At 41.2% G+C, this 14,693-nt stretch overlaps 1 protein-coding gene across 1 annotated transcript; it reads left to right on the top strand.

Annotated features, from left to right (window-relative positions):
• Positions 1-23: 23 nt before the first annotated feature.
• On the top strand, positions 24-14,367 carry GALR1 (galanin receptor 1). Its single transcript, XM_054818494.1, has 3 exons — positions 24-984; positions 8,466-8,531; positions 11,870-14,367. Exons 1-3 carry the CDS (start codon positions 283-285, stop codon positions 12,185-12,187), a joined length of 1,086 nt encoding a protein of 361 aa, XP_054674469.1. The 5' UTR covers positions 24-282; the 3' UTR covers positions 12,188-14,367.
• Positions 14,368-14,693: the final 326 nt, after the last annotated feature.

Raw genomic sequence — 14,693 nt, forward strand, 5'->3', positions numbered from 1 at the left:
CGGGCCCCGCGTCCAGCCGGCCGGAGGACGCTGCCTGACAGGGGGGCGGCCGGGGCTGCCGCGCCGGCTCCGCGCCCGGCGGCGCAGGCTGCGCCCCTGCGAGCGGCGGGGCACCCTGCGCGGCGGCACTCGCCTCCCTTCCCTCCCTCCCACCTTCCCTCCGCGCCGCCGCCCGGCTTTGGCGAGGGGCTGCCGCCCCTGGCTCGCCGCGGTCCGCGGTGCCGGGGAACGGCGGCTCCGCTTTCCGCCGGCAGAAACTTTGGCCAGCGCGCAAGGGGGAGGATGGAGCCGGGGGAGCACGCGGCGGTGCCCCTCAACCGGTCCCGAGTTGGGGCAGAGCCGCCCCGCGGGGAGTTCAACCTCTCCGGGCTGCCGGAGGCGGAGGGGAAGCCCCTCTTCGGCATCGGCATCGAGAACTTCATCACCTTGATCGTCTTCGGCTTGATCTTCACCCTGGGGGTGCTGGGCAACTCGCTGGTCATCACGGTGCTGGCAAGGAGCAAGCCCGGCAAACGCCGCAGCACCACCAACATCTTCATCCTCAACCTGAGCATCGCCGACCTGGCCTACCTGCTCTTCTGCATCCCCTTCCAGTCCACAGTCTACGTGCTCCCCACCTGGGTGCTGGGCGCCTTCATCTGCAAGTTCATTCACTACTTCTTCACCGTCTCCATGCTGGTGAGCATCTTCACGCTCTCCGCCATGTCCGTGGACCGCTACGTGGCCATCGTGCACTCCCGACGCTCCTCGGCCTTGCGCGTTTCCCGCAACGCGCTGCTAGGTGTGGGGCTCATCTGGGCGCTCTCCTTTGCCATGGCCTCACCTGTGGCTCACCACCAGCGCCTCTTCCACCGCGAGGCCAGCAACCAGACCTTTTGCTGGGAGCACTGGCCCAACCCGCACCACAAGAAGGTCTACGTGGTTTGCACGTTCGTCTTCGGATATCTGCTCCCGCTGCTGCTCATCTCCTTCTGCTATGCCAAGGTGGGGCAAAGCGGGTAGTGGTGAAGGGTGTGTAAAGGGGATGGGGGACACACAATGGTGGCGGGTGTCCTTGAGCTGTAGGGACATCTCTGGGCACGTGGAGGGACATGGCACTGCCAGGAGGCAACAGGGCAGCGGTGAGTTTGTGGCACAAAGGGAGAGGGCAGGTTTTATAGCCGAGGGATGACTGGGGGGACATCTGTGTGTGGCACAGAAAGGCTGGGGTAGGGATTGCACGGGGCGGGGAGGAGCTTTGTTCAGGCAATTACTGGGGTCCCTCTGCCAGATTTCCTTATTGCAAAGTGCTAAGAAGCCCCAGTACTCTGCTGCTTTCTCTGTCAACACAACTCTCCTATTTTCTTGCAGTGCTGTTTGAGGAGTTTAACTCAAATAAAGTACAACAAAGCAACAAGTTGTTCAGGCTTCAAATGACACAGACTCACCAGTTTGGTCTGATCCAGTTAGCACGTTAAGAGCAAAAAGTGGATCACGCTGCCTGGTCCCCGGGAGCCCTGTCTTGCCCCAGTTGAAGTGGATGGGAGATTTACCTCTGACTTCAGCATGGGCAGATGGTGCTAGGGAGCAGTGCATGAGGACCCAGGTAGGAAAAAACAAGTAAAGATGCCTGAGAAATGGTACTTAAGGACTTTTCTGCTCAGGCAAACGGTCACATTTGTCTATGAATATTAAATGCAGCCTTCAGTGTGGGGTCCACTGCTTGCTGCTGGAGAGGGTCTGGAGCACTGGCTGCTACCTACTGAGTTAGGCAGAGCTCCTCCTGTTTCTGTGCCAGCAGCCTTCAGAAGCAGGATTTCTCCTTAGGCAGGAATTCACATTCAAGGGGATAGGTCTGCTCTTGCAAATAAGGACTGCTTAAGTGTTGAGAAGTCAGTTCTTTAATTGGCAAGTTCAATAGATGTAATTAAAATCTTTCATTTGAACAAATAATTTTATTTACTGGTCAGTTTTGTATGTATTACATCAGCTTAATTGTGATATGCAAATTAAGGCTAGAATGGCATCCAACTCTGCTAAAACTGAGTTATAAGGAACTCAAAGGACAACATTTCTAAATTACTGTTTGTAATGAGACAAGTCCGACCTGGTAAATGGAGAAGAAATACATGTTTTCATGCATAAACTGAATTCTGTTTTCCCTGGGTGAATACACTGGTGGTGTACACTGGTGGTTTCATCTACAGCGGTGAATATGACTGAGCTGTGAGAGGGATGAAACTTGCTGTAGCCATAGATCATAAGAGTTTTAAGAAAATATCACATATTTCAGGGAGAATGTTACAGAATGGGTGCAGAGGGAGCTTTTTAGGTATTAAGAATTCTTATATTTTTCAAAGCCAAAGCATCTTCTATTTCAGCATAACGTACCAGCCTTCAAAGTCTAATGACAGGACTGAAGATTGAAAACAAGTCTTTCAAAATTACGACAGTCCTGCATAGTATGGGGGGGTGGAAAGTAAATGTGCTTAAACGAAATATAAGCATAGTAAATATAACACCATGTTGTTACAAAGCACCACTACAGAAGTAGATCTTTCAATATTAGTATGAATATGTAGCAAAAAAAGCCCCAAAAACAAAACACAAAAAACCCAAACCAACAAAGCAACCCTATGTGAAATACGTGCCCAGAACAAGTTTATAAAATCAAGGCCACTCGAAGTTACAACTGAAATCTTGTGCTTAAATTATTGCCAGGCTTGGATCTCACCCTCGCTTGGTGATGTGTTTTGAGCCTGTATGTATGATCCTGCTTGCCATCGTGTCAGGCTGGAAGATCCAACCTGAAGGGATGAGTTTTAGGAGATACCTAGGAGATACCTGGTATTCCCATCAGTGTCAACGGAGCTGAAAAATGCCATGACTTGTACAAGGCTATTGGTGGTATATGTACCCTGCAGCCTAAAGGCTCATTCCTGCATTCATTAGGAGTCACTGACAAACCTCCAACTGCAATATTTTGGCATGTGGGGCAGGGTGAGGGAGAAATTAAGGATGATAGTAGTTGAAAATCAGAGCTGAAGTTTGAGATTTGTCAAAGCCATTGCTACTGTCACGGGTCTCAAGCAGAGTGGTCACTGTGAGCTTTTATTGATGTCGCTGAAGTGCTATGAAGTGCAGCAAGTATTTTGGCTTCCGAATGCACGCAGTGTTAGAGGATCGCTGCTGTGTAATAGCCTCAGAAGTATTATAAAACGAAATGCATTAATTTCTTATGGACTTAACTGGTTTTCATGAACTTGGATCAGCTAAATAATGCAATCTTGTGATACAGTACATTAAGACAAAGGAGACTCATTTCTCTATTTGAATATATTGCATTTTCCACACTCCTGTAAGGCAGTTCTGTTTCTTTTGTAAGCAAATTGCAATTGAACTTTCAGTTTTGAAAGTCTCATTTTTTAGGCACTCTAACAGGGAGCTGAGTTCTTTCTCTCCGTCACTCTCTCTCTTAAATTATGTTGGAAGAGATTTGTATTTTCCCCAGCGGACAGCAATACTGTTACAACCTATGGAAGTGCTGAAATAGTGCTAGGTATTTGGAAACTGTGTCCTCCCACGAAACCAGAACTGGAAATGTCACGTGATGTGCTCTTAAGGCAGAGAATAATGAGATTGTGCTCTGTGTCCTGTGTGTACAGCTACCCGTTTCCTCTCTCCTACAGATAACTTTGGTTCGGTTTCAACCAAATTTGACAGAGGAGTGAAAATATCAGAAGGAATGGTATTTCCCTGTGAAAACACACAAGAAGGTGGAGAGTCTCCTTCATCCTCTTTCCTTCAAGGAGAGTCAGTTTGCATTCAGCTGTTAAACATCAGGCAAGCCATAGGGGGAAGAGGTCTTATGTAGCATCTGCTTATGAAGGAGGCACATCTTTTTGGGAATACACAGTCAAGAAATTACAAATCCATAGGAAACCAGCTTTTGTTGGCTCACAGAACTACTCTTGAAAGGAGCTTACTACTCCAGCCAGAGGAGTAGTTATTAGTTGAGTTACAGCATTGCATACTTGTAGACAGCCTGTATTCTTATTTTTTTATTGCTTATCATATTACTTGCCATATATTTAAAATACTTTTTGTATGTGTTTTGTAACATTGCTACAGTGTTTTCTCACTACTGTATTCTTAAAGGGCAAAGTGATAAATGATTCCCAGTGAACTTCTAACAACTGCTGTCTGCCAGGGCAATGCAGTGTGACAACTGATTTTGGGTACCTCTGCTTTTGAGTACCCAGTTATGAGGATTCAGACCTTGAAAGTCAGGTCTTCTTCAATCAAACCTCTAGGTTGGACACCTAAAATCATTAGCAAACTTTTCCTTTTATAGATGTGTAATGTTAAAAGCTTTAAAAAAAAAATAAAATTCTTGCCTTAAGAATGTTTCCATTATAATCTATCATTCTGAACATTCTGAATTCATGGGAGTCATGTGTGATTTATAGACTTGGTTAAAAGTAAGCCATAAAAAGTAGGAGCCTCAACATAAAGTACAAGTTTATATGGTTCTTGGCTTAAGATATTCTATCTTAAATTTTGCTGAGCAGTGAGGGAAAACTATTAAACTGTACTGAAAAGAAAAAATAAAGGGTATGACACATTAGCGACACACTGTTAAATGAAAGAGGGTGAAGGATCTGTTGCGACAATAGAAGTAGCAGCATTACTTTAAAAAATGGATTGCAGGCATTGTGATTCGAATTTAAATCAGGTTCATACTATAAAATATGGTTCAGAATGTAATGCTCGCATTATGGCTCTGTTAAGGAAGCAGTTCATTCTTACTAGATAATGACCTTGGGCAGGCTTTCCTGCTGCATGACTTTCAGTGGCTGATAATGAAGGTGTAGTCAGTGGAATGATTATATACAGCCTGACAGGAAATATGCTTTGCAACAGTGTAGACTTGAGACTTTTACTACGTTCGGTAGACTTATGTGAATAGGCACAGATAGCTTAAGCTATTTTTTAATCTCTCCCTTATTGGAAAAATCCCTTCCTCAACTTGATTTGGTCACATTCCCTCAGCCTGGGCTCTCAAACCATCTTGAATGTAGTCCCTGAAACAACTGGGGGGAAAAAACCAGAAATACATAGTCTGTAGGCAAAATCCAAGGCCTCCCAAATGCTGTCACTGGTAGTTGTGGTAGTACAGTCTGGAGCAGACTGGAACTTATGCTTCTGTGATTCTACAAGTTTCACACTCTCTTTCACAACAGTGTAACTTTCTTCCCACAGCACCCCACCCTTGTCTCCAGAAAACAGGAAAGGTATTCCTTCCCCAAGAGCCAAATAAGATCTCTGATCAACAGGTGCACAAAAACTGAAGTTAGAAAAGTTTCATAGAATTACAGAATAGTCTGGGTTGGAAAGGATGTTAAAGACCATCTAGTTCCAACCCCCCTGCCGCGGGCAGGGACACCCTCCACTAGACCACATTGCCCAAAGCCCCATCCAACCTGGCCTTGAACACTTCCAGGGATGGGGCAGCCACAGCTTCTCTGGGCAACCTGTTCCACTGTCTCACCACTCTCACAGTGAAGAATTTCTTTCTAACATCTAATCTAAATCGACCCTCCTTCAGTTTAAGGCCATTACCCCTTGTCCTGTCACTCCATGCCCTTGTAAACAGCCCCTCTCCAGCTTTCCTGTAGGCCCCTTCAGGTACTGGAAGGCTGCTGTAAGGTCTCCCCAGAGCCTTCTCTTCTCCAGGCTGAACAACCCCAACTCTCTCAGCCTGTCCTCACAGGAGAGGTGCTCCAGCCCTCTGATCACCTTCGTGGCCTCCTCTGGACAGTTTCATGTGAAAAGTTAATTTTTCCACAGAGCTGAACTTTTAAAAAATTAACACATTATGAGAACAGGTCATGACCTATTTTTTAGCAAGGTAGGTATTTCATTCCGTGAGTTAAAATTGCAATGTGCAAGAGTCTTAGTGGATATTTTGAAAGACTTCCTTCAGAGAAATAACCTGAGACAAATTAAGAGGCACATGTAGAATTATTATTCATTCAGGTGAAATGACAGTGACTGTTAGAGGAACAATTGATTATTCATTGGCCCAGGGAAGAGATAATTTGAACAGGGCAGTGAGGAGAGGTATCTTTGATTTGCTTTGTAGTGTTTGTGCATAAACATGGCTCTTAATATCCCTCCACGGCATTCTGTGTAGGTCTCTGAGTGCTGTTCCACTGCTGTCGATAGGTAATTAAATCCTGCCTATTTCTCTTGCTGCTGGTTTGCATACCATCTGGTACGCTACCATGTAGAGCCAGCATCTTTTCACTGCAGAGGCTTATTTAATGCAATACGTATCTAGTCCGAAAGAGGGGAAGTTGAGAAGGATTCAGTGGAAGGGTATCATCTAAACCTTCAACAAATCCTTCTACCGCCCCCCCACCCCCCATGCCCAGATATCCAATTTAACACCTTTCTTCGGACTGGAGAGAGATGCAATGCAAAAATTTGTGCTAAAAGTCTCAGAACAAAGGAAAAAAAATGTTTGTAACTTTAAAAGAAGATTTTGCAGTTCTGATTTCTGGGAAGAGTTTATCTGGCTTTAGTTTTGGGCTGTGAGGGAAAATCACTGTACAGTACAGTCTCTGGGTGGCAGGTGATGGGATTTGCAAAGGTCCGGTAGAAACTGCCCATCGTTGTAAGTGATGTGAAGGGGGTACGATAAGTGAAGCAGCAGTGATGGGAAGCGGACTTCACGGTATTTATCCCATGCTCTTTTTTGCTTTTACATTTTTCATCCATGAACTAAGCAATTCAGCTGTTTTGTACACAGTGATGGCAGGTGAATAAAGAGTGTGTGAGCCAGAGGGTAGAGGGTCATCTCCCTGGTCTTCTGCTGGGCCTCAGGGGCTCTTCTGTCCTTTTCTTCTGGTCTGCTTCATCCTGGAGAAGAAAAAAGGGCTGAAGCCAAAATGGGACCTTCTCAGAGAACATGGTTTATTTTTCCCCTGCCTTTCCTGAGCTCAGGTTAGCCTTGGCAGCAGCCTGGCTAGTGTTTCAGAATAAGGAGTGCATAAAGGCCTGAATCTTTCATGCACAAACATGTTAGTGCACAGATAAGCACAAATGAACTGCACTTCCAATGTTAAGTGTTTACAAGTAATTTTTATTTTTATTGTTGTTTGTGGTTCACTGGTAGCTAAGAGTAGATACTTAAAAAAGTGGAATCCCCTGATGAGCTATGGTTATTCACAAATACCATCTTATTTCTTTTAATTCATTATGTACATTTCTGAGACTCAAATGCCAGAGTGGGATCAAGTCTATAGGTCATCTTGTCTGGTGTCTGTCCTGGTAGTGGTTAGCCATGCATCCCAAAGAAAATAGAGAAAACGTCCCCAAATGATACAAAAGAATTTGAATTCATACCCTTTTCCCCATCTCAAGAAGTCTCCTTATAAGCCCCAAAATTTAGCATTATATACCTTAAAAAAATCCTTTTAATGCTGGATGATCTTACCTATTAATTCGGGATGATCTTACCTATTAAATTGTTCTCAGTTCATCTTAGAGCTATGTAAAGTGCAACCTAATGTCATCATCATCATCTAACAGCTCTACACTATGACACTCTCTCTAAACAATTCCTCTTACCATATTTTATTTAAACCCTGGAGTTCAATTCTGTATGGTTTTACAACTTCTTAAACACATTCAGCTGAAGAGCATATGCCCTGCTCCCCGTGCCCACAAACAGTGCCATATGAATATATTAGATTCAGTTAATAACGACTGCAGATAAAGTAGGGCATGCACTTCTGTGCATCTACTATCCAAAATCTTATGTGTAAATCATTATGTTAAAATTTGGACCCTGCTCTTGGACGATAAGCCTTTTTGAGATATATTTTAAAAAATTACTTGTGAAAGGTACATGACAGGTATCATCAAATTATTGATAAAGGTCATGCTTCATGTGAGATACATTTTAGTATAAATTATTTTTGAAAGCCTAAGCTTCTGTTGAAGATCAAATAGTGCCAACATCCTGATTATATTAACTAAACATCCATCTGAAGAAAGCAAATTATGCAGGTGACTCAGAAAAGCTCTGACTTAAAACATAGACTTTTTATGTTACATGCAGTAAAGGTCATTCTAAATTAACAAGCATTGACAATTTTATGGAAGAAGAATGATTGCTAATTCTAGGTGCATGATAGGTTTCAATGCATTGTCTTGTTCATTTGTAATATGTATTTATTATGTAATACATCTGATATTGTTTATATAAGAATTCAATTGTGGTCTGCTTCGTATTTGTTGATTCACACAGATGCAGATACGTAGTTCCTTCGGATTTGATACTGTGCTCTTTTGAAAGGTGTAAATTGGATCAGCGATGTTTGTAAGCGACTCATGCAGTACTGGAGAGCACACTCTAAAATACATGGGTTTGAATTGTAGAAAATGGTGAACTACAAGATGCAAATTAATCTTTTCAGGTTCTTAATCATCTGCATAAGAAGTTGAGAAACATGTCAAAGAAGTCAGAAGCATCCAAGAAGAAGGTAGATTGCTTTCATTACCAATATCTATTTGTTTATATTTTAGCTTATGGCTAAGCTAATTTGCTATTATATTGCTTGTTGCCAAAGATGTAACGGAGAGGAGGAGTTGAAATGAAGTATTTAATGACATACTCAGTGTCTCTCTGAACTTAGCAGGATTGGAATCTGATCCAAGTTTTCCATCGCAGTGCATCAAGCCAATACCTGAGATCCCCATATTTTGAACTTCAGAGCATCTGAAATTTAGACATGGAGAGACAACCTGTCTCTAATATTAAATGTGTGTGTGGGGGGGTTGCCTCACAGGCATTTTTCCCTAACTTGACAATCTTTTTTTTTTTAAATTTATTTGTTTAACTAGCTGACTTTTTAAATGTTTTATGAAGAATTCCTGTCTTATATGATGAGACTTTAAAATGAGATTTATTGTGCTTCGTGATAGGACTCTAATAAGAGACTTGCAATGATTCTGCAGTTCTATTGATTTTCCACAAACTTTTTTTTTTCCTCTTATGTTCAAGACTGAAGTTATATACTGGTTACAAGTAGAATCGTGAAAGGCCTTTAAAGCAGAATATAAGCTTTGCAATTTAGAACAATATTTGAAAGATGTGTTTATATATTGAATTTGTCAGTTAATATAATATGGTTCTGAGTTTTTGAGCAGATTTGACCACAGTAATCATTTGACTTACTTCTCAGTTTATGAATGTGGAGTCAGAAAAAACCCTTAGGCTATAGCTCTTCATTTGATCTGATCACTATTACCATATGGGCATGCAGACTGTCTGCAATGTAAATGAGATATACATGGGCTCAACAGCGAATAAGTAATCTATTATTTATGCATTTTCTATTTTTTTGGACAGTATCCTAGTCCATAGATTTTAATTCCTAGAATTAAAAGCCTCGTGGCCCTGATTCAGTAAAATACTTAACATATATACTTTTGCACTTAATGTCGTCAGGGCCAAGGGTGTAGTTTTCAAAGGCATTTTGTACATCACCATTTCTACTCTCATCGAAATTATTCTTAAACTGGAAATATCTGTGCATATCCTCTAAACACTAACTCTTAAAAATTGCAAGTAAAAATCAGATCTGGCTAAGAGCTAGCTTTCATAGCTTCAGGGAAAAGTATTACAGATGAAAAAAAAAAAAAACCAAAACAACCCAGCCCAAATTTTTTTTTGCCTTAGAAAATACATTTCTGATCCTGAGGCCTAACTCAGGTTATTCAAAGCGATTCTGTTATCACTAGTGTGCTGTCTCTCTCTGATTACTGTATCTTTCTTCTTATCCTTGTACTGTTTTGTTAAGAATGCATTTCAGGCTTAATCATACATTTCTAGCTGTATTCAAACCTTTATGAGAATTTCAGTAGTAGAATCTTAAAATTAATTTGCTATACATGTGTGGAAAAAAAGTTAATGAAAAATATAAATGTGCCTAAATGCTTTTTTTCGTGCTTTTTGGTCATAAAGAATCAATATTAACATCATGTATTTCAGGTGATTTTTATTTGCTAATGAGAAACCCTAAGCAAGCCTCTGTTAGGTAAACAAGAGCTGTCCTTCAGTGTTACCTTGGTTGCAAGGCATAGTGATGATTTTGGAAAGGTAAGCTCTGAAATTAGGCTTAGGAGGAGTAATGGGATAAAACAGATGTTGTGAGGTTTCCTAATGCAAAACTACTTATTCTGCAGATATGAAATACCTTAAGTAAAATAGTTACAAGAGACACACAGTCAACCTCTGCTTTCAGGTGCATCTATACAGTCTATTGAGTGTCAGTGATTTTCCTGGTGAAAGTTTTTTTAGAATTTGAAACAAACTGAAGTAATATGCCTCTTCTGAAGTAATTGTGCATGTGGTATCCAGACAATCTGTTTTCACTTGGAATATTAACACATTGAAGGGAATCAGAGAATGAACTGCTCTTAATTTATACTTCCTTGTTAGCACATATTCTCCTGATGAGACCTGAAAGAGACGGCTTGTGAAAACAGATGAATCCTTGAGACTAAACAAGTTATATTTACTACAGATATAATGTCCTTTGGCTTCTATTGTGAGATTTTGCTAACCAACAACAGTATCTGTTACAAGTTATTTTGGCCTGAAATCAAACTTTTTTTTTCTGTAAGTTAAGTCAAGTTATGATTAGGTAGGTCAGTCTCAATTATTACTGAGCATTAATCAATTCAAGAAGTATACACTAAGTTCAATAAATTAGCAAAAAGTCTAGATATTCTCTGCGCTGCAGTATTTATCACTCTGTGGCCACTGGATAAGTTTTGCCTGTGAAGAAGAGCCGAAGTTATCTGAAAAATTGTGTTGTAAAGTGTTAATATAGTAATTATTAGGGTCCATAATATAATATGTTTTGTAATTAATATTAGGCTTTTATGGGGAGAGTGATTTTGTTGAAAGACATACTTGTTAGAGGAGTAGATATGAATTAGTTGAGCAACTGCAAAGCACTAACTGCTGTTTCTGAAGTAAGTGACAGCTAAAGAAAACATTGACTGTCAAACTCCACTGTGCCCTGGCAGACACCTGAAAGGTCTATGCGGACAGATACTGTAGCTGTCTGGATGGATCTAACGAGCTTGATGGCCCTTCCTCTCATAAATAACGAAAGTGGTGTCAGGAGGCAGCACTGAAGATATTTTGTGTTCCATTTTTCTGAATTCAGTGTTTGGTGGTGAGCTTTAATTTCCAGATTGGTTTTGACAATGTGCAACCACCAGAAATTTCAAGCTCCTTACTTCCCCCCCCCCCCCCAAGTTGTATCCCAGAATGTTGTTGTATGACTCCCCCTGTGGAAATTTTATGTTTAAAGGAGAGACTTTCAAAAAAGCCCCTGTTCCTTTTGTAGACACTTGAGCAAAGTCTTTGTCTGACTGCTGTAAGCTCTTCCAGTAGCTGTCTTCATGTATAATAGATCTGTCTTGAAATTTTGGTCAGAAATCCTCGTGCACCATACTAAAATATAGATCATTAGATTTGGATGAGATTTCCCAAAGACCCATGTTATCGTTGTTTTCCAGCCACCTCAGAAATGCGTAGGGAATCAGGAATCTTTACCTTTGAGCAAAGTTACGCGTGTGCCTTTTACATTGGCATTTTCAAGGCGAAGGTTCTCCTTGCAGCAGTTCACTATGCAAAATATAGCCCATGTAGGTAATGGAGTAAAATCAGTAATAAATATTCCAAACTGTGTTCTCTCTTGGTGCACCTTTTTTTTTTCCCCCTCAAATAATGGTTTTGAAGCAGGTTTAAAGCTGATTCTTCAAGTGCTCATCAGACATCTGTGTTTTCCTTTCCCTGTCTCAGACAGCACAGACTGTGTTGGTGGTGGTAGTGGTTTTTGGCATCTCCTGGCTGCCGCATCACGTGATTCACCTCTGGGCCGAATTTGGAGTTTTCCCACTGACTCAAGCCTCCTTTCTCTTCAGAATAACTGCACACTGCCTGGCTTACAGCAATTCTTCTGTGAACCCGATTATATACGCATTTCTCTCTGAAAATTTTAGGAAGGCCTACAAACAAGTCTTCAAATGCCAGATAGGTAACGAGTCACCTCTGAATGACGCTAAGGAAAATAGAAGTCGGGTAGATACACCACCATCTACCAACTGTACGCACGTGTGAACTGTGAAAAGTCCTGCGTGTTGGCTCTTCATCTGTGTGAACTAAACACCTAGAAAACAAAGCACAATGAGCTTTATCCTGGGTTTATCTTGATAAAGTTAGTTGGTATTTAATGTACTGAGGTTGCGTTTGTAGCAAAAGTTTGTAAAACTGGTACGAAAGAAAACTGGGCTGATCCTTTGCATCTTGGATAACTTTGTCAAATGAAGCTCTTCGACCTTTAAAAGATACTTGAGAAAAACATGTTGCAGATGATATGTCTGTATTCTTACTCACTAAGCATGTGGTGTGTAAGCATTCAAATATACGGGAAGGAAATGTTGATATGGACAAGTAACTTTCTGACATCTTACTCCATCGAAGGGAAGAGATGGCTAAATTTTGTGTCTGACAGATAATAAATACCATAGTACTATGATTTTAGAGAGGAAAACTTTTGTTCTGTCTTCAGATTGTTTTGACAATGCCTTTTCCCTTTTTAAAGTAAAGATGGGCTCTGATTTGGAGTTGAAATAACCTGTGTACAGCTTGAGGTAATTGCTTTAGAGTGGAAATGCTAATTTTATCTGTTTAGCTGTCTTTTTAATGTAACATACTGAATAATGATGGAGCTTTTTCCACTTCATATGCCTGCCTTACTGTATACACAGAACTTTTGTGTATGCTATATAAGGTTTTGTTTATGGCCTGTACGTAGTTGTACCAAAATGAGGATTTGTATCTATCTGAGGGAAGCTTTTGTGCATGTGTTGCATGTCTATGTGTATGTTTTGTTACCTTTATAGACTTTGAGATGAAGATACAGTTTTATATGTGCAATGTATACGTATGTTTTAAAATATTATGTTCCATAAAGCAACTCTGGGCAATGCTTAAGCATTTAAAAATAGCATTCCCTTAAAAGTTGTAGGAGGGGCTTCATACTGTGTAGCTCTAAATTGGAAAAATTCAGAAGGATGCATTTAAATCAATACAAAGTGTATAAGGTAAGCGGTACAATTCTGCAAATTCTTAAATAAGATGAGTAGTTTCAGAAATTTCATAAAAGTACTTAATATATCTTTAAGTGGTAAACCGCTAAAGAAATAGCAGCAGGGAACTCAGTCCTTTGAGAACATTATTGTTAGCTGGAGTAAGATATGCTTTTACCTTTTTTTATTAATGACCCATAGACTGATAGAGTAAATTAAATTGAAGGAACCTCCGGACATCCTCTCAAGGCAGGGCTACCCTTAGAGTTGGATCACTTCCTTGTCTCGGCAAGTTTTGAAAATTTCTAAGGATGGCGATTCAACAATTTTTGGGGGGCAGCCTGTGCCAGTGCCTAATCACTCTCACTGAAATATTTTTTCTTATCCCCTGTTGAGATTTCCCTTGATGTAGCTCGCGACTGTTGCCTTCTGTCCTTTTGCTGTGTGTTTAAGTCTTCTCTCTAATACGTAATTTAAGATGGCAGTTAAATTTCCCCTCGGCCTTCTCTTCTGAAGCAATGCATCACTCTCAGTCTCTCCTCGTCTGTTGTGGTCCAGCTCCCTGGCCGCATTAGTGGCCTTCCACTGGCCTTGCTCCAGCGCATCCATCCCTCTCGTGAACTGGGGTGTTCAAAGCTGAACAGCGTGTTCCAGATGCGGCCTCACGAGCACTGAATAGACTAATTGCTTCCCTTGACCCGTTGGCTGAGTCTTGCTAATACAGCCCAGTATTACAGTAATTTATTGCTGCAAGGGTACACTGCTGACTTATATTTAATTTCTGCTTTACAAGCACTCTCCTGTCCTTTTCCGCAGAATTGCTCTGAGTCCCAGTCCAAGTTTCAGGACTTTGCTTCTGGCTTTGTTGAACTTGATGCAATTGATAGCTGTTACTTCCATTCCCCCGTCTTACCAAAGGCGCTCTGAAAGGTAGCCCTGCTCTCCAGCACCTCCCCCATGCCCTCCTCCGGGTTTGGTGTCATGTACAAACTTGCTGAGAGAGTCCTGCACCTTCGTCTGGGTCTTCGAAGAGGCTAAATAGTATTGGCTCTGTCAGATTCCTTCTTCTCTGCAAACTTGCTTTAAAAAAATAAAAGTTCAGAGTGGTGGAGCCACATCAACTATGGAGGGTTAGTTCACATCAAAATATCAATGTTTATGTGTCAGTATTGTCTGCCTGAAATCAGTAAAAGAATATTGAAGACATGCTATTGTGTGCATGGTGTTTGTGTCCTTTCATATGAAGAGACAGTTTGATAATATTGCTAGGAACACAAAATATATGAAAAACCCCTTGATTGGAGAAGAAGGGTTTATCTCTGCAGGAAACCATTTTCTGGGTTAGGACTGAGGTTAGGAAACACAGCCTAGAACAATGTTGAACTTCCTTTGGGTTTTCAGATCCTCATCACCCACTAATCACTCAAATTATTAAAGCGCTATCAGACTTCAGCTGAATTTATAGCATATTAGGAGATTCTACAGCTTTGAAAATTATATTTTTTCCTTTTAAAAAATTGCTTGTGATTTCATTA

Source organism: Grus americana, chromosome 2 (genome assembly GCF_028858705.1).
Source record: "Grus americana isolate bGruAme1 chromosome 2, bGruAme1.mat, whole genome shotgun sequence".
Classification (NCBI taxonomy): domain Eukaryota; kingdom Metazoa; phylum Chordata; class Aves; order Gruiformes; family Gruidae; genus Grus; species Grus americana.

Coding starts and splice junctions, on each gene's coding strand:
- GALR1 (XM_054818494.1), top strand. CDS start 283: ATGGAGCCGGGGGAGCACGCGGCGGTGCCCCTCAACCGGTCCCGAGTT. Junction 985..8,465: donor TCTCCTTCTGCTATGCCAAG/GTGGGGCAAAGC, acceptor TAATCTTTTCAG/GTTCTTAATCATCTGCATAA. Junction 8,532..11,869: donor CAGAAGCATCCAAGAAGAAG/GTAGATTGCTTT, acceptor TCCCTGTCTCAG/ACAGCACAGACTGTGTTGGT.